General features: G+C 42.3%; 2 protein-coding genes across 2 annotated transcripts; one reads left to right on the top strand and one right to left on the bottom strand.

The window, feature by feature from the left end:
* Positions 1-6,667: 6,667 nt before the first annotated feature.
* Positions 6,668-12,026, bottom strand: cntd1 (cyclin N-terminal domain containing 1). The gene is made up of 7 exons (XM_066698504.1): positions 11,659-12,026; positions 10,247-10,322; positions 9,561-9,732; positions 8,802-8,964; positions 8,108-8,252; positions 7,831-7,927; positions 6,668-7,518 (listed from the first exon to the last, which is right to left on the bottom strand). The coding sequence occupies exons 1-7, from the start codon at positions 11,843-11,845 to the stop codon at positions 7,405-7,407; spliced, it is 954 nt and encodes a 317-aa protein (XP_066554601.1). The 5' UTR covers positions 11,846-12,026; the 3' UTR covers positions 6,668-7,404.
* vps25 (vacuolar protein sorting 25 homolog) lies at positions 12,015-18,565 on the top strand. Its single transcript, XM_066698505.1, has 6 exons — positions 12,015-12,124; positions 12,531-12,676; positions 13,570-13,623; positions 15,765-15,853; positions 17,438-17,513; positions 17,796-18,565. Exons 1-6 carry the CDS (start codon positions 12,078-12,080, stop codon positions 17,906-17,908), a joined length of 525 nt encoding a protein of 174 aa, XP_066554602.1. The 5' UTR covers positions 12,015-12,077; the 3' UTR covers positions 17,909-18,565.
* Positions 18,566-20,129: the final 1,564 nt, after the last annotated feature.

Genomic DNA, 20,129 nt, shown 5'->3' on the forward strand with positions numbered 1-20,129 from the left:
TATGCAAGATCCTTCATTGCAAGAGAAACCCTCGGCCTGCAGGGGGCGAAAAACTGTTTCACTCTTTTGACAGTCTTTTCTTCTGTTTGCAGGGAGCTGATCCACCAGGCCAGACGAGACAGGGAGGTTCTGGTTGACAGAGCTGCAGAGTCTTGGATCCTTGAAGCGGTCGGGAGGTCGAGGCCAGCTGGAGATCAGGACGGACCGGGACCGAGAGGGGACCTAGCCAGAGGAGTCGATGGACTCCTCACGGAGTGGGCCCCAGCCAGAAGCCCTGCCAACCATCTACCCATAGCCCGACCTGCCCAGGACTGCTCCCCGCTCACAACAGCAGCCAGGAGAGGCCTCGGATTCCAGGGAATGGCCCAGCGGACGGCCGGAGTGAGGCACCACAATGCAGTCCTTCTCAAGGATAGATCTCGTCCTCCTCAGCAAGCCAATGGAGAAGACCGCCATGTCCTCAGAGGCAATCTTCTTTTCAAAATCTGATCTATCACTTTCTGTCCCTGTTGGAGTCCCGCAAGGAGGGGGAGAGGGAGGAAGAGGAGGATCCAGAGATCACCACCACTGAACTCCCCCGGTTGATAAAGTGTCTTAACTCTGGAAGGACACTGGGTCCTGATGGGATCCCTGCTGAATTCTATAAGATCTTTTGGGAGGTGCTTAAGGAAGATCTGGCACAGGTCTTGGGGTTGGTGTACAGAGAGGGTAGACTGGCGCCTTCTATGTAGAAGAGTATTCTTACTCTTCTCCATAAGAAGGGAGATCCTAAGGATCTAAAGAACTGGCGGCTGGTCAGCCTCCTGTGCACCGACTACAAGATACTAGCCAAAGCACTCAAGCTCCGGCTACAGCGGCCACTCCCTCAAGTCATGGGTCACGACCAGGTCTGCGGTGCCCGGGGGAGATCGGCGGCCGACAACACCATGCTGCTCAGGGATGTCGTGGCCTACTCGAACAAGAGAGGGCTTCCCCTGGTCCTAATCATCCTGGACCAGGAGAAAGCCTTCGACAGAGTGGGCCACGAATACCCACAGCTTGTCCACAGAAGCAATCAATCAATCACATTCCAAACTCTCCACCATGGCCAAGACCAAAGAGCTGTCCAAGGATGTCAGGGACAAGATTGTAGACCTACACAAGGCTGGAATGGGCTACAAGACCATCGCCAAGCATCTTGGTGAGAAGGTGACAACAGTTGGTCCGATTATTCGCAAATGGAAGAAATTGTCAGTCTCCCTCGGTCTGGGGCTCAATGCAAGATCTCACCTCGAGAGGATCTTGTTAATGATCTCAAGGCAGCTGGGACCATAGTCACCAAGAAAACAATTGGTAACACACTACGCCGTGAAAGACTGAAATCCTGAAGCGCCCTGCTCAAGAAAGCACATGTACAGGCCCATCTGAAGTTTGCCAATGAACATCTGAATGATTCAGAGGAGAACACTGTGAAAGTGTTGTGGTCAGATGAGACCAAAATCAAGCTCTTTGGCATCAACTCAACTCGCCGTGTTTGGAGGAGGAGGAATGACCCCAAGAACACCATCCCACCGTCAAACATGGAGGTGGAAACATTATGCTTTGGGGGTGTTTTTCTGCTAAGGGGACAGGACAACTGCACCGCATCAAAGGGACGATGGACGGGGCCATGTACCGTCAAATCTTGGGTGAGAACCTCCTTCCCTCAGCCAGGGCATTGAAAATGGGTCGTGGATGGGTATTCCAGCATGACAATGACCCAAAACACACAGCCAAGGCAACAAAGGTGTGGCTCAAGAAGAAGCACATTAAGGTCCTGGAGTGGCCTAGCCAGTCTCCAGACCTTAATCCCATAGAAAATCTGTGGAGGGAGCTGAAGGTTCGAGTTGCCAAACGTCAGCCTCGAAACCTTAATGACTTGGAGAGGATCTGCAAGGAGGAGTGGGACAAAATCCCTCCTGAGACGTGTGCAAACCTGGTGGCCAACTACAAGAAACGTCTGACCTCTGTGATTGCCAACAAGGGTTTTGCCACCAAGTACTAAGTCGAAGGGGTCAAATACTTATTTCACTCTTTAACATGCAAATCAATTTATAACTTTTTGAAATGCGTTTTTCTGGATTTTTTTGTTGTTATTCTGTCTCTCACTGTTAAAATACACCTACCATTAAAATTATAGACTGATCATTTCTTTGTCAGTGGGCAAACGTACAAAATCAGCAGGGGATCAAATACTTTTTTCCCTCACTGTAAGAACATAAGAAAGTTTACAAACGAGAGGAGGCCATTCGATCCATCGTGTTTGTTTGGTGTGCATTAATAACTAAGTCCCCTGTTTAGAGCCGTTCATGCAGGCGATCCGCTGGGATGCCCGGGTGACAGGTTTCCACGCTGTCCGTGGCGAGGGTGGAAGAATTGCTGGACGGCTTCTGCAGAGCAACGGGGGCTGCTGTCAATAAGGCCAAGAGCGAGGTCTACCTCTCTCAGGCATGGCCTGTCGGCAGGGGCCCGCCAACCGTGTTACCTGTGAAGCTGGCCATCAAGGTTCTGGGGATCACAATCGACGGGACCAACATGGGAGCTGGGAGGAAGCTTTAACTAAAGTACTAAAGAAAATCCACAGCTGGAGCACAAGGACCTTGCAGATGACTGGTAGGGTGCTGGTCGTAAAGGCCATCCTCTTCCCTATTCTTCTCTATGTAAGCATGATATTTCCCCCAGACAGACATACCAGTAAACACAAGATCACAAGAATCATATTTCGGTTTGTCTGGTAAAATTGAGTAAAATGGAGAGGCTGAAACGAGTGCAGATGGTGAAGGGCACTCTGGATGGAGGTAGGGGGGTCCCTGGCGTTGTACGGCTCATTAAGTTGCAGGGGCTGGCATATGTGTTTAAGTACATCCAGGCTGCTAGCAAGAAAGTGAGTTTCATGAACTGCTTTTATTTTGCCAGCAGCCCAAAACCACTCGACCTCTGCGCCATGGATAACACCAGGCCAGACTCGTGGGATCCCCCGCTGTTTTACATGGCGCACTTTGCACTTAAAGTAGGCCTCCACAAAGCCTCGTTGGTCTCCTGGGACTACAAGACCATCTGTAGTCAGATGAGATCGACCAGCAGAATAGAAGATTTTCTTCCCGAAGCCTGCAGAAATATCTGGGCTAACGCTATGCACGTTTGCCTCACAAATACACAGAAAGATGACTCCTTGATGGATGAGAGTCGGTGTCTCCCCACTCAAGTGTTCTTGTATGGAAGGGGCTTGGCCCTGTTTGACACCTGCTCCTAAAATGGCTGCCTGGGAAAGGAGACAGAGGCTCATATTTTTAAGGAATGCCCCTCCGCATGCAGGGTCTGGCTCCTGTTTTCTCCATTCCTCCACAGCTTTGCCGTTCCTGTGCAGACGACCGCCCAGTAGATCCTGTATGGACCAGCCAGAGGCTTAACATCTACATCTCTGAGGTGCTGGAGGTGTGTCATCTGCGAGGTGAAACAGGCCATGTGGGAGGGACAGAGCATCTGTTTGTTTAATAAGCAGGAGCTGGACCCAAAGACGATCGCAAGGAGGGGCATGGTCCTAGTGAGAGACCATGTCAATCTGGAGATCCATCAGAGGGGCAAGGAGGAAGCCTTTAAGAACTGGAAAATCCAAGATCTGGGGGAGCTTAGAATCCCATGTTGGGATACCATCCCCGGGGACACATACTCCCCCTGCTGGAGCCTGAGTCCCAGTGCTTTTATTCTTTTAAATTATTGTATTTTAAAATAATATGATGATTTTATTGAAATTAGTTGTTTTTAAATGCACTTGATTTGTTATTGTTTTGATCATTTGGTAGTTTTGTTTGATTTGTCTGATGCATTGGTCGTTCCTTATTTAAAAAAATGCATTAGATAAGATTTGTTTTGAATTGTTCCTTTAGTTTATGAATTTATGCACTATGTATTTGGTTCGTTTTGGTTTTGTTTATTGTTCTGATTATGATTAATTTCAATTTTAATATTTAGACAATTTTAGAATAGATTTTTTGAAGACTTAACATTTTTGAATGTTTTTAATTTGCAAATGTAAAATACAAAACCAAATAAACAGTATTTTATGCAATTCCTTGATTGTCCAAGTGGTTGCTTGACTACACCTGTCTTCATGGTTGCGAACTTTTAATGAGATGAGGGTAGAAATCAGAATGAACCTCAATGCAGTATATCTTTTTAGTGTATCAATTTGATGACCAGGTGTCTAGCGTTTGAGCATTCAGACCTGGGCACAACTCACTTTGTTAATTCAGGGAGTATGAGATGCAAAGTAATTTCCACCTGTGTCCGCACATGATTATTTGATATTGGATTAGAGTTGTCTAGACAACTAGAGAGAAAGAACTTACTTTACAAGGCACACAGACATGCAGAGTGTTTGGGCCCAATTAACAGTACACCTACAGCACAGTATTTCTGCTGAATAGAGAAAAAATTTGTGCTTTTCAAGACATAATTCAATGAGGAGTTTAATCAAGGGGTTCAATAAGCTACTGTTTGCAAGCACCACATGCTGGAAAGATGGCAACCTCTTACAGGGTCCATGATTAGGGGTGTAACCAGGTATGGCAGAATAAATCAAAGGGCAGGACAAAGCAAACAGAGCCCTGCCATTATAAAACTGTATCTAGATGTACAACACAATGCACAACACCATGCACACCAACTCAAACAGAGCAGCTAGTGGTAGGGAATCATAATGCCAATACTCATATAGAGAGTCGATATCAATATTGTTAGGTAGAGGTTTGTCTGGGACCATTTTGTGAGAGATGTGTTGGTGGTGGTTCAGATAATGCTTTCAGGAGCTTACCTTTCCCTGCTGTGTCCATGAACCCATATGCCCTGTGTCTCTCCGCTTAAAACACCACAGGATAGGAGATTTGTTTTTCATTGTATTATTTTGGGGTGGGTGAGGTTGCATCTCGCTGGGGATGTTTCCTACTAAAACACTGAAATTAATAATTCAGTAAGATCATGTTAATAATTAAACTGGCTGGAGTCTGAATCGGTGGTTGACAGACACTGTGGGACCATCCCCCAACCCAACTCTCTCTCTCTTTCTCCGTCTCTCCTTCTCAGAGCCAGATTGCACAGGTCAGCTCAAAGTTGTACCTACTGCTGGTGCGGCAGCAGAGATTTTCCAAGTTGCTCCAAGCCTTGCAGAGTTACTCATCCACAGCTGACAGGGTCAGCTATAGAACTTTCACTACTGGATAACAAGAGCAATCGTTTTCAAGTGTAACCGTGTTAAAGCACCTTAAGACATAATTAAACAAATCACCAAGCAAGGCAGTAGTATTACAGAAATGGGAAGGATCAATTGAAATGGATACCTATAGAAAATACCAAGGACAAAGTATGTCACATTGACCACAATTTGAAAACATCTATACACCATCTTGAAAAGGAGAATATAATCATGACATTTATGCTGTTCTAACTCAATCCATCATAGAGCTATGGCTGTTGAAATCTGTCCAGGCCTGTCGTGGCAGCCCTCTCATTGGCTGAATAGATGCCGATCATTATGATGCATTTTGTACAAAGAAAGAGGGAATTCCACATTTAATTTTGATACCCAGAGGAGGGGGGTTCCCAACAGTGAGGGGGTGAATATTTTCCTGTATTGTTTCAAGTAAATTAAAGCCCATGTGATGAAACAGTTTATAGTTTACAAACTCTTTTTGTTGATTGATACTTTAACCATGTTGTTCATCAAATAAATACTTTCATTTATGTTTTGATGACATGTCACAATAACTTCTAAATGAATTAGATTAATGAAATTAATCTTACTGCAGCAACTGTGGGAAACCAAAGTTGGTGTGAGGAAAAGATACTTTGCATTGATAGATTTTTTGCCATTGTGTGATAAAAACTCATCTTATTACAATATTCCTTATTTTTCCTTTTTCTGGTGCTGATTCAGCTAAAGCAGCTAAAGTATATTCTGTTGTTATCCCTTCCCAATTACCTAAAATCCTTCATTACTGTATTATCTCCATCAGACATAATGGTATAATGATTCTTATTGTGTATTTAGGTTGTTGTTGTTGCTTTTGCATTGAGTACCATATTACACCATGGATATCCTTGAATCCTGCAGGGCTTTCTTAGTTCTTAATGATTTAATTGGAGTAATTATAACCGTCTACAGACCACATCTCAAATTAAGAGGCAGACATTTACTGATTTTCAGATACCTTTAAAAATCTGTTAGATGGATGCCCTCTGGGATGAAAGGGGTTTTCTTTATTTTTCCCATGCTGTTGAAGATACTTTTATTTTTTAAAGGAAAAGCTATATGAGCATCAGTGCCCATCTAACCTTTCCCTCCACAGGGTTGGCTCTTATGATGAAGCTGACCACACTGAAAGATGCGGGAATGAAAGGGCGAATGGGAATGGAAACCTAAACTCAGAACCCCAGCAGTGTTGTTTTACTTTGAGATCATTGAGATCATCAGATTTAGCAAATGGGATGCATTGGAAGAACTAGAATTGGGCAGCTGTTTAATGTTATTTGCTGCCATCTTGCTGCAATGTCCCTAAAATTAAAGTTGTTAAAGGAAAATGAATCATGTGATGCACGGATTGTGCAAAAGTGAATGATGGAATTTGGAGTTGACTTTTTCATGTTTTGTTTATTTTTGTATGGTTATTTAACTCTTAACATTTTTTGACAAAGGCAAACCTTGCCAATAGAACAAGAACTACACCCACTTTCTACACATTGACTGGGTTTTGTTTAGACTGTGAATCCCCTTTTCAAATTAACAATTACAAATACTTAAACCAAACAGACCAAAACAAAACAACCACTCAGTTTCTGCCATGCAAGTTGGTAAATGTTTGAGAACCAATAAATACAGAACCAAAAAACAACATGCTGAGTATCTCCTGAATAAGCCTACTTGTGTGTGTTTAACTTATATGACTCAGAATAAAGGTCAGGTTTCAATTCTGTAGAAATGTAAGCATGTAATACAAATATATGGCAAGGCAGTTTTAAATTAGTTTACAAACAAGAATTTCTAAAGCTTTGCCAAAAAGGACAAGGAAATGCATTTTGAAGACATTAACAAAAAACATCACTAACACGAACGACAAACCGCAGCAATGCAACTCAACCTAAGCCCCAAAAGACATAGATACAATTCCTTCTAAAGCTATCATAGATATTAACTTAAATAGCTGCTATATAGTTCCACTTTGCATTACTGAAACAAAACAATAACTTTTGCCACTGAAGAAGCAAACAAACTAGGAATTAGAAAAGTCACGACCTTAACGTTGGCCACTATTTAACTACAAGGAGCCCCCAGACAACATGCAAAGGGTGAAATTGTGCCACAAACAAGGGCGAGACGTCTCAGATTGTGGTTCAAAGGGGTCTCATGGGAGTTTCATCACCCACGATCTTATTCAAAACCACGTATGTAAAATCTGCAATGTTCTCTCCTGAAGCCCCCGTAATACAGCTCAGCTCATCCACTACCTGCCATTACAAAACACACAAGCATGTGATTACAGCACCTAAATCACAGACTCATACCTACAGCGCAAGCATGTATCCCGCTAATACAGGAACTGACCAACGCCTGTCTTGGAGAGCCACAGTGCATTTGGGTCTTCTGATATCCAAACTGTTATCTCTTTAATGTATTTAAATGTTGGGCTTAAATGACCTGTGTGATCAAGGGGTTTCAGTGTATGATCATTTTCAAAGGTCTATAAAACGTGCAGGATGTTCTGCTCTCCAGGAACAGGGCTGACCCCCACTGCTCTGATAAACGCCATCCTGCGTTACCTGCTCCCAGCTTGTGAAGCGAAGAATGAAGGCGCCCACAGCAATGACCCCGATGGCCAGAAGCATGGAATCCTCTTTCACGGTCACAAACTTGACTCTGCACCCCAAACACAAGACGGAAAGCATAATCAGCACCCTAATCATATATATTTGTTTTACTGACATAGTAAAAACAAACCAAGAGAGAGTGAAGCGAAACAAACAGCTACAATGTAGGCAAAGAACTTTTAATAATATGATGTATTGATCTTTATGCTATTAAATTAAGTTAACTCACCTCTGCTCCACAGTTGGGCTTGGGCACGCTGTGACAGCCTGCAGCAGATGGTGATAAATTGCATTTCTCTGGAGGTAAATGAACTGAAGCACTTGCTGACAAACTGTGTGCATCTGTGGGACTGGAACACTGGAATCATTGTAACCTGGAAGAGGTGACAGGGAAACAGCTTTTTCATCCAATCTGGCTCTCCTTCCTTAGCCTGTAAATGAGCCCAATGAGGAATGCACCAGGCCTGGCTACCAGATACGGTCACGTTTGTGCCGGCTCCCTTTTGTGCTTGGTGTTGTGTCCCTGCTGTCCCGGTGTCGAGGCTGTTTGCTTTAACATGGTAGAATAATGTGGTTAGAAGTCACCACAAACCTTATTTTAAATTATGACTGCTTTATATATTTTATATATTTGTCTTTCCTTGTTTTTAAGATTGGAGGAGTACATCCTAATGTAGGACTCTGCTGCACACTGAGGGCTATGTCTACACTGCATAACTGATCTGGAGAACCAGACTTGAATACGATGTAATTAATTCAGATTAAAGCACCCGCAAAGAAGAGTGATTGTATGTATGCGGATGTTATTTACCACTTTTAGGTCGGTTAAAAGTCAACTAATATGGTATAAATGTACAGTGTAGACAGGGTCTGAATTAATAAAAAGCTATTGGGAATTGGTTACTGGGAACCACAATACTCACCCAGCACTTCCAGTAGCATCTCAACGTATGTAAGTGGATTAGGGATGCTGATGCAGAAATCCAGGGTTTTCAGGATATGAAGCTCTGACTCCAGCAAGGTCTCTTTGGTGTAGTTATAGCCCATTGACTGTAGAAACGACACCCCTACATTGTTGTCAATGATCTGCAAAGCAAAAACTCTCATTCACTTGCTCACTCTTTAAGCAGATAATAAAAACAAAAAAGTTACATTGGGGCAATTTAAGCAGATGGGGGAAGTATAATGCTGTGCTTTTCATAGTTTGCTCATGAAACATTATTTCAATTAATTTGTTTGACTGCCACTGTGCCACATTTTATCCCAAACGATTTACAGGAGTACCTCTTGCGATCACATGAGATTTCAAACTACATTTCTACTACATAGTCTCTGGACGTGGCTTGGAGCAAAATATTCTCCTAGTCATAGTCTCCTAAAATATTCACTTATTTACATTATCATCATCACAGTGAAATTAAAATGGCAACAAGCACAAAGAGGACCATAACAGCACCAAACACCAAACAATACAGAATGGGCCTCCATCATTTGAAAAAAAAAAATACATAAATGCATAATTTAAATAATTTGAATTCATCTATTTCTCAGCCAGCTTTGAAAAAACAGAATTGTATGTGGGTTGTAAAGCAGAAACCCATTTACAGTGATTTGACTCTTTATGATGAGTCTTTGATGAGTCATTACTGGCACAGAGAGACAGGCGATGGAGTTCTACTTACATGGCAGTGAAGAGCTAGTTTGCTCGCCAACTGGATGCAAGAGAAAACTGTGAGCATGAATCTGTCCCTGAGCTTTACGAGTACAGAGCCTTGGAGATCCCCTGGTTGTCCCCCCGCTGCACCTGGCTCTGTGTTGGGGTCCAACAGGTATTCAAGGTGCTTGATCATGTACCTGGAATATCAAAAAGAGAGAGGCTTGATTTTTTGTGGTTTTGTAGAAACCGACCCATCTACATCTTCATACATTTTATCTCAAAGATGTTTTCTGATACGACACAATCCTTCAGTAATTTGAACATGTACATTTATTACAAAATATTACTTTATTTTATGTCTGACTGAATGGCTCTTCCATTCTTTATCCATTCTTCCAGGTGTTAAAGCAATTGATGGATCTACTGCAGGTGGAAAAGGGTCAGAATGAAGTTTCAAATAAGAGTAATTCACTTTTTGCAAATCAGTGATATCAGTGATTTCTTAGGAATTATTATACAGTTAATAATTCAGCTTGAGCAGGAGAGCAGAGTGGCGCTGGAGCGGAGTAGGAAAATTCTGCTGCTCCAAATCCCTGTGATTTGTGTTTAAAAGACAACCGATACTTTCTTTAAGATACTTTTCTTTTCTTTTCTTTTTTTTTATTTACATCGAGTTTGGTTATAAATATGGGCATTAAAACTACTACATACCTCTCCAGTATTTCCAGGGCTTGATATCCAGTAAAATGGTCGAGTCTTAACTCCTCACACATCAGAAAGACACACTCTAAGGAAGGAAGAGAGAGAAAAAAAGTTTTTCATGACCTGCCTTGTTTTAATATAAAATATTGAATTGTACTGTTTTCTAAGTCAGCTGTTGTCATTTTGTATTATAATTAACAACAACATTAAACAATGACATGTGTTGTTAATTTGTGCAAAGCTCATGCTGGCAGGTTAGATCAAATATAGACTATATACACCAATCAGCCATAACATTATGACCACTGATAGATGAAGTGAATATCACTGATAATCTCGTTATCATGGCACCTGTCAGTGGGTGGGATATATTAGGCAGCAAGTGAACATTTTGTCCTCAAAGTTGATGTGTTAGAAGCAGGAAAAATGGGCGACTTTGACAAGGGCCAAATTGTGATGGCTAGACGACTGGGTCAGAGCATCTCCAAAACTGCAGCTCTTGTGGGTTGTCCCCGGTCTGCAGTGGTCAGTACCTATCAAAAATGGTCCAAGGAAGGAAAAGCGGTGAACCGGCGATAGGTTCATGGGCGGCCAAGGCTCATTGATGCACGTGGGGAGCGAAGGCTGGCCCGTGTGGTCCGATCCAAAAGACAAGCTACTGTAGCTCAAATTGCTGAAAAAGTTAATGCTGGTTCTGATAGAAAGGTGTCAGAACACACAGTGCATCGCAGTTTGTTGCGTATGGGGCTGCGTAGACGCAGACCAGTCAGGGTGCCCATGCTGACCCCTGTCCACTGCCGAAAGCGCCTACAATGGGCACGTGAGCATCAGAACTGGACCACGGAGCAATGGAAGAAGGTGGCCTGGTCTGATGAATCACGAGTTCAAGGTGTTGACTTGGCCTCCAAATTCCCCAGATCTCAATCCAATCGAGCATCTGTGGGATGTGCTGGACAAACAAGTCCGATCCATGGAGGCCCCACCTCGCAACTTACAGGACTTAAAGGATCTGCTGTGAATGTCTTGGTGCCAGATACCACAGCACACCTTCAGAGGTCTAGTGGAGTCCATGCCTTGACGGGTCAGGGCTGTTTTGGCAGCAAAAGGGGGACCTACACAATATTAGGCAGGTGGTCATAATGTTATAGCTGATCGGTGTCTTAGCAGACGCCCTTAACCAAGGTGACTTACAGTTGTCACAAGGAACAATTTCCAAAGTATGGAAACAATACATTAAATACAATATATAAGTATCAATACAATAATAACTTCTGAGGCTATGCATAATGAAGCAAAAAAGCAGTTGGATATTGTGCAAATGATCTGAGGGATGGTCTATTGCATACAAATCATACATAGGTGCTTCAAGCTCATTTAACTTTCGAAAAGTTATGAAGCACAGGCTAGTGTCATGCTCTTACCCACAAGTCTTTGCTCTTTGAAGCTCCCGCTGTGCTGGGACATCGTCCGCAGACTCTCCTCGTTTTTCCCGTTCAGGTTGATCAATAAGTCGGCGAGAAGGCCGTGCGGAGCGGCACCGAACAACAGGCCCTGCCCGGCGGTGCCAGCGCTCGGCCCCAAAAGGCCACCAAAGGGCTTGCTCGCCATTATGAAAACCTAGATAGGATGGGCTCACAATAAATAATAATTTTGTTATTTAAAAACAATCAAAATGTAAAGTCAGTTGCAGAGTATAGCACTGCTATCTAGTTTCTCGGCAGCAGGTGGCGCACACGTCCATACCAGCGTCTCTCGGAACTGTTCGCCTTCGTCTCGGTTTCCCGCTGGCGAGGGCGGGATTAATGCGGCGCACCGACTTCCTGGTTACTGTATTTCAGCCATGAGTTTTGAGTGGCCTTGGCAGTATAACTTCCCTCCCTTCTTTACGTGAGTAGACACCTTATACACCGCATGTCATGCACTTTAATAAGCCCTGGCAGCAGATACTCACAGGGCTCGCTGCGGCAGCTGTGTGCGTCTGTACAGAGAAACTAGGAGGACTGCTGTCCAGCACTTCCTGTAAACCAACCAGACCGGGAAATGGGTGTGATAGACAGACATCAACTTTGTATAGGCAGTTAATGTGGGCACTTTAAACATCTCCGTTTTATTATGAGCGATTTCTGAGTAGACGTGTTTATTGTGTGATGTCCACGCTGCTTTATTCTCTGTTTGTGGACAGGACACTACGAACAATGACATTGCTTCGTGAGTACAAAGACCAGGGCATTATTATTGAAGATAATACGTGAGCAAAGGAATAGCGCTTTTTCGGGTTATTTATCCCTGACAGGTTACAGCCTAATGTTGACACCCGGCAGAAACAGCTGACTGCATGGTGCTCGTTGGCGCTGTCGTTTTGTCGGCATAACAAACTCTACACACTGGACATAATGGAAGCCCAGGAGAGCCCGGTGTTCAACAACAAAAAAATAGGGAGTATCCTTTCAGAGCTGTTTGTGTGCAGCTGTATCACAAGCCACAACGAGCACAATCGGACCCAGCCTTAAAAGTCTTCATTTTGTACTGATATATTATGTTTTATTTCTTAGCAGACGCCCTTATGTAGGTTTACAGTTTATACAAGCATTACAAAAGTGCAAAATATAAGCACACACTTTTAGAATGATAAAAGTGCAGAAGTACAGTTAATATACATTACAGCGCATGCATCCTAGACAGTGCAGACATGATGCATTTAAGTCCTAAGTATGTGCTAAAGCAGGGGTCTCAAACTCAATTCCTGGAGGGCCATGTGTATGCTGGTTTTCGTTCCAACCAAGTCCTCAATTATTTAATTTGTCTAATTAATTATTCAATTTGATATATGTAAACACTATATTGCAAGGTATCTTACAGTTGATGGTCTAAAAGTGCATTTGATTCAATGTACAGTATCTTATAAAATATCCTGGGCCTGGATAGGTGTTTAAATGTATGTAGCTAATTAAACAATTAGATCAATTAAGTCACTGAGGACTTGGTTGGAACGAAAACCAGCACACACATGGCCCTCCATGGATTGAGTTTGAGACCCCTGTGCTAAAGGGAGAGGGCATAGGAGAAATCACAGTAAATGTACAATTATAGTTGTATACAGTGCAAAATTACAAGAGAGCTTAACTGGTCAGGAAAGTAAAACAGATGTGTCTTGAGTCAGTGTTTAGCTGTGGTTTAACTCTAGGTACAGTAGATTGCCCGTAGGAATTGTTTGTTAGCATTTCACCAGTAACCATTTTTTTCCCTCACAATAATTGCATCATGAAGGTGTTTTCAAAAACTGAAGGTGACTAAGGCTGTTTTAAGTCATGTTTCTTTAACCCAGATTTCAGGGAAGCTCTCCACAGAAGCCATTCAGGTCATTTTTGAAGAACTGAGAAAAAAAGGTTTATTTCCAATTTTACCATATGTCCTCCCTGTGACTGACCGTAGCATGATTATAGTGCTCCGTTAAAAATACGCTAACAAATGTGGATCAGTTTGGTAAAATGTTTTGAGGTATGATGTGCTGAGCTGATGAGAGGGTCTGCTTCCCCCCATTAACAGCACAGTTTGCAAGCACTAACTTATTCATTCCATCTCATTATACATTGCTCAAAAAAATTAAGGGAACACTTAAATCGCACATGAACGAAATACATTAAAGATCAAAATCTTTACTCTACATTGTGTAAATAGTTGAGAACATGACGTAACAACGGTCAGTGGAAACCAAAGTCAGCAACCGATTGAGGGCTGGATTCAAACTCACACCGAAAATCAATTGAAATCACAGGCTATTACAACTTGCGTGAATTTCATCATGGCAACTCATAATGTCACTCAGTAGTGTGTATGGCCCCCACGTGCCTTTATACACTCCCGACAACGTCTGGGCATGCTCCTGATGAGACGGCGGATGGTGTCCTGGGGATCTCCTCCCAGACCTGGATCAGGGCATCAGTGAGCTCCTGGACAGTCTGTGGCGCTACTTGGTGGCTTCGGATGCACCGATGCATAACGTCCCAAAGGTTCTCAGTTGGATTCAGGTCTGGGGAACGTGAGGGCCAGTCAATGGCATCAATGCCTTCGTCCTCCAGGAACTTCCTAGACACTGGCCACATGAGGCCGGGCATTGTCCTGCACCAGGAGGAACCAAAGGCCCACTGCACCAGTGTAAGGTCTGACGATGGGTCTGAGGATTTCATCCCGGTACCTAACAGCAGTCAGGGTACTGTTGGCTAGCACGTAGAGGTCTGTGCGACCCTCCAAGGATATGCCTCCCCAGACCATCACTGACCCACTGCCAAACCGGTCATGCTGGATGATGTTGCAGGCAGCATGACATTCACCACGGCATCTCTAGACTTTTTCAGGTCTGTCACATCTGCTCAGTGTGAACCTGCTCTCATCTGTGAAGAGAATGGAGCACCAATGGCGGACCTGCCAATTCTGGTGTTCTCTGGCGAATGCCAATCGAGCTGCATGGTGCTGGGCTGTGAACGCAGCTCCCACTAGAGGATGTCAGGCCCTCATGTCACCCTCATGGAGTCTGTTTCTGACAGTTTGGTCAGAAACATGCACACCAGTAGTCCGCTGGAGGTCATTTTTTAGGGCTCTGGCAGTGCTCCTCCTGTTCCTCCTCGCACAAAGAAGCAGATACCGGTCCTGCTGCTGGGTTGATGCCCTTCTACGGCCCTGTCCATCTCTCCTCTTGTAACGGCCGTCTCTCTGTATTTTCTCCATGCTGTTGAGACTGTACTGGGAGACGCAGCAAACCTTCCTGCGACGGCATGTATGGATGTGCCATCCTGGAGGAGCTGGACTACCTGTGCTACCTGAATGGGCTACAGGTACCACCTCATGCAACCAGTAGTGACAAGGACACTAGCAAAGCGAGAGAAGAATCTGTCAGTAAGGATAAGGAGAGAGCAATTGTCTGTGGCCGCCACCTGCAAAACCATTCCCTTTTTGGGGGTTGTCTTGCTGTTGCCTCCCAGTGCACCTGTTGTCACTTTCATTTGCACCAAAACAGGTGACACTGATTCACAATCGCTTAGGCTTCCTAACTGGATAGATTGATATCCCTGAAGTTTAATTGACTTGGTGTTATACTGTGATGATTATGTGTTCCCTTAATTTTGTTGAGCTGTGTACATAAAGTTGTCTACATGCATGAGATATAATAATGCTTTAATTAGAGCACATAATAATAATACAACAATTGCATGACTTTGACGGATGCAAATTCTCTTTCATTAGCAGATTGAAAATGACAGGATCACTGCATCTGTCAACCTGCTGTAGCTGTGAATTATATATATTTCAAAGCTACAGTGTGTATATCCTTATAAATAAATAAATAAATAAATAAATAAATGGAAACCGTATTGCACTCTGTTGACTGACAGTATTATTACTATTATTATTTTTAATTACATAGCGGACACCCTACCCAGGGCGACTTACAGCCACAAGAAGCATTTTCAGAGCATTATAAAGTGTAGTACTAAAATCCTGTTGTTTTTATGTTCCTCTTCAATAACAGGGAACCTAGAGTGGATTGATAAAAACAAATCAAGATGTCTGATAATGTGGAGACGGCCTGAGGAATGGGGAAAACTCATATATCAATGGGTAAGGAACTCAAAGCCTCCCTCAGGTAATGGCTTGTGCACGTTGTCAGAGGCTGTAGTTCCCACATACAAAGAACCAAAGTCACCTAATACACTTTGTCTTCTACATCAGAGTACGGCTGATGATGCTGTATATATATATATTTATGCATAACAAGTAAAACCAGTGCAGCATAACTGTTCATTAATTGTAAAGGCCTTAGGCTTAGACAAACCCTTCCAAAAGTCACATAATCTAGTTTTAAGATTTCAGACAATTGAAAATGTCAGTGGCTTCTTTTTTCTGCTTCATGTAACAGTGAAGATAAAAGCATTTTTCTTTAATTGGCATAGTTTAAAATAATTTACCGCACATGTTGCCCTAAGGGAACTATTCTAAATTGAACACACGAGGAAGAGCAAATGGATTATATTATGGCTTTACACTGTGTTTTTGGTTTTGGCCTATGTAGAAGTATAAAACAGTCAGGGCGTTACTGTATAAATGAACTATACTGTGAATAAAGGATCATTTGTGTGTAAATATGTATTTTTCTGGAATAAACAAAGTATAATTATGCATTCACAACAAATTTAAACATTTATTTTTCTATACTTTGGTATGTCCACCCATGACACATTGCACTTGAACTCGTTTGATCATACTACCGGTTTGGAACGTGTTGTTGAACAGTTTATAAGCGATCTTCATATCTGAACTTTGGGGCATGTATTTTCTAGCCCCAGTTGTTTACTGTACTTTATTATATTAGCTTTATTTATTAGTTACATTGTTTGCTGGGTTTAATAAACACATTTTGTAACAATCATCCAGAAACAAAACAAAAAAAAAAACAGACAAGCTGAAATGTTTTCACAGCACTGAACATTCAGTAAACCTACAGGTACTCTAAGACTATGTCCAGGAGATGTTGGCTGAAGGGACCAGATCTGGTTCAACCAGTCATTTGAGCTGCATTTTGAATCTGATTTGGCCAGAATATTCCAGTGCGATGATTAGGAATGGCATGCACATTTTCATAGTGATCTTGAGCCCTTCTGATTAATTACAACCTTATTTATTTGCTCAAGCACATATTTGAAATATTTGAAACTGACCTGTTAGTCCCTAAAGTGTGGCTATTAGCGTAATAAACGTTTAACATGACTCTGAACAGTCAAAGGCCAAATGTGAGGTTCAACATAATAATTTACAGCTGTGTGACTCTTGGTACAGGATAAGCATGTGATGGCTTTGTTTTTGTAGCAAAATGATTTCAGTGGAATAAAAATATATTGAAATAGAATGGCTCAGATTTATGGGGTTATTTAAGCCCACGTTTCTGATTTTGACCCCCTTCTCTAAATTGTAGGGTTAACGTATTTGTTTAAGCATTGCCAGTGTACGTGTACGTCTTCACCGCCCTCTTGCAGAATATAGGAGTCTCTCATGGCAAGAATGACTGCGGTTCTGCTACGGTATCATTAGTATGCCACACACGCTCCTAGTCAGTCTGCCTCCCACCCCCCCCCCCCCCATTAGCAAGTGCCAGTGCCAGTGCCTAGGAAGGACTTGGTGATGCTAATGCCTTTTCCTGTGTTTAAGGTTTCCAAAAACGGAATGACAAACTCTGTGTTCACACTATTTGAGCTGTCTAATGGAGACGATACAGAGAGCGAAGGTAAGAGTAAGCATGTTGGCACGTCTACTCCAATCCTTATCTGTCAATGCCTCCATAGGACGCAGCTGTTTGGGTGGCACCTGTAGACCAGTCTGGTTTGATACCCTTAGTTTCATCCAATTAAATGGCTAGATTTATTTTTGCAATGAAACTCCAATCAATCCCTCTTGTAACATTGTAACCAATGGTTCCTGACTTTAAACTATATTTTCTCAAATCCCCGTCAGGGAACAGCAGATGCCCTGTGGTGAGTCCTATTCTTCTGTCCTGTTTCCCCTGCAGAGTTCCACGGGCTGGAGGAGTGGATGTTGCTGCGGTCCCTGCAGGCGCTTCAGACAGATGGCAAGGCCGAGATCATCACTATGAATGATGGGAAAGGAGTGAAGTTCTTCTGAGGAGAGCACTGCTGTGACAGGGTGGACTGTGAGCTGGGGCCACGCTGGATAGATGTCGGTCTGATATGATGTGTCCGTTTCTGGAACTAAAGAGTCAATTGTGTCTTCCGTCAAAGGAACAAGGGAAACGCGTGCTCCCTAATTGTTTGTAATCTAGACTGATGCAAAATATTTAAGGAAAGTCCCCTGACCTTTGTTTGGGGGCCGATTTTGATTAGATAAAAAAAGGAATAAAGGAAAATGTAAAGCATGCCTTCCCAGATGAGATCTCTCTACTCTTCTTTTCCAAAATGTTTTTACCAGCGTTTTTATTATTATTATTATTATTTTATTTTGTTTACTTTATTTAATGACCTTCAGAAGATATAATGTGTTGGGTCTCTGAGCTCACATCAAGCATTTCTGGTCAGCTGCAGAAAAGTCTCTCTCTCTCCTGAAGCGTGTGGTGGATATATACAATTCTTACTGGAAAATACTTGGTTTTGGTACTGGGAGCATTTTTTTTTTTCTCTGGTAAGAGCATGGACAAGGGGTTTAGCTACTGTAGATTGTGCTGGATTTTCCTGTTAGGATGTTTTAGCCATGTCTTTTTCTTTGTATTCCACCCCCTTTTACATTGAGGGTGAACTGTAAAATAAATAGAAATTAAATGAAAAACAGATGTGTGTGTTCCTTCTGCACTGTACTGAAATACACGCGTGGTTTCCAGAGCCCGGGCGTATATTCCACACAAAACTAAAACCCAGTATGGGTCTATTGCTGCTTGGTGTCTGTCCTCCACTTGGTGTCAGAAGTGTATTATCTGTGGTTTACCTTCACTTGGACGACAGCCCCGTTTCAACTACTTGATTGGATAGGTTTAAAAGGCTGATTGTCCATATAACAGTTATCTAGATTCTTAAGGAAAATAGTTTGAAGCATCGAGAAAATAATGTGCGATTAAGCATATAACCTATTATTGGAATAATGATTAATTATAAGATATTAGTTATTTATTGATTGATTAAACAACAGTAATGCATTTTAATATATGTATGATAGAGGACTCTTAAACAAGATTTGTGCTATCACAGAGACAGACAATTGTCATTGGTACGCTTATAGATGAAAGAAACATTCTTATAAAGCAATACATATACAGTACCTATTGTCTGCAGCATCACATACATGACATTTTGTTACAGTAGTAGGAGCAGGCTGTACAATATTGCATATTATAATTTTCCTCTTGCTTAAAACCATATTAAATTAGTTTCATACTTGAAGATAAAAGAGTACAACGTTAATTGTATAGACAATTACAGGGGAAGCATATTTGAATTACAGAAGTCACGTGGTGAAACATTAAGATTAAATTTATGATCTGGTGTAACTCAAAATAGTTTCCCTACTGCAATTGCCAGAGTTGAGAAGTTTGAAGCTGGACTTGTCTAAGCCAAAAGGAAAGAAAATGAAATATTGCGGAGAAACAAAAAACAAGTACTAATCCAATAGGAAATATCAGGTTATAAAAACTTATGTGAATTTGTTTGAAATAAGAACTATTACGGTTTTGTTTCTATGACCTGCTTTTGAAATTGGGTCTTCTGGATTGTGTTCTAGTCCAGTTTCCAGCTTCTTAATTGGTCTAATTACTTGATTAACTTTGAATTTAACATTTCTGTCCAGGCTTCCAAATAGTTCTGTGGGTACAGTATATTGAGTGAACAGTATTTTTTAAGATATCAACAGGAATATATATAAAAAATGTATCTTAACCACATAAGCCTCGTTGAGAAGAATGTTAAAGTGGTTTAGTAATCGAGTTTCCCTTTTAGAACAAATACCAGAGCTCCCCACGGCTCTCCAGGAACCGAAGCTGTTTTTTAAAGAAATGCTTTCTCCTGCGGTACTTGGAGAGATTAGGGGGAAAGGGTGTCGGAGGGGGGCCTCCCGCCTCGTCATCGCAGCCTGTGTGTTTGTGCTGATAACCTGGGCTTTGGCAGGGGAACGGGCAAGGCGATGAGTGTCTCTGGAGATAGCAGAGCTTTCTTATTATTATCTCAGCTCATGGGAAGGGCCATCTCCCTGACAGCACGTTAACTACATTTTACTTACATTTGCCTTTATTGGACAGCATGTTTAAATAATTTCTTACACAACATGGCACTTGCGTACATGTCTGTAAGTCGTATTACGTGATGTACTCTGGATAAAGTACCGATACAACTTGTGCCCTCAC

The sequence above is a fragment of the Amia ocellicauda genome, chromosome 3 (genome assembly GCF_036373705.1).
Source record: "Amia ocellicauda isolate fAmiCal2 chromosome 3, fAmiCal2.hap1, whole genome shotgun sequence".
NCBI classification, from domain to species: domain Eukaryota; kingdom Metazoa; phylum Chordata; class Actinopteri; order Amiiformes; family Amiidae; genus Amia; species Amia ocellicauda.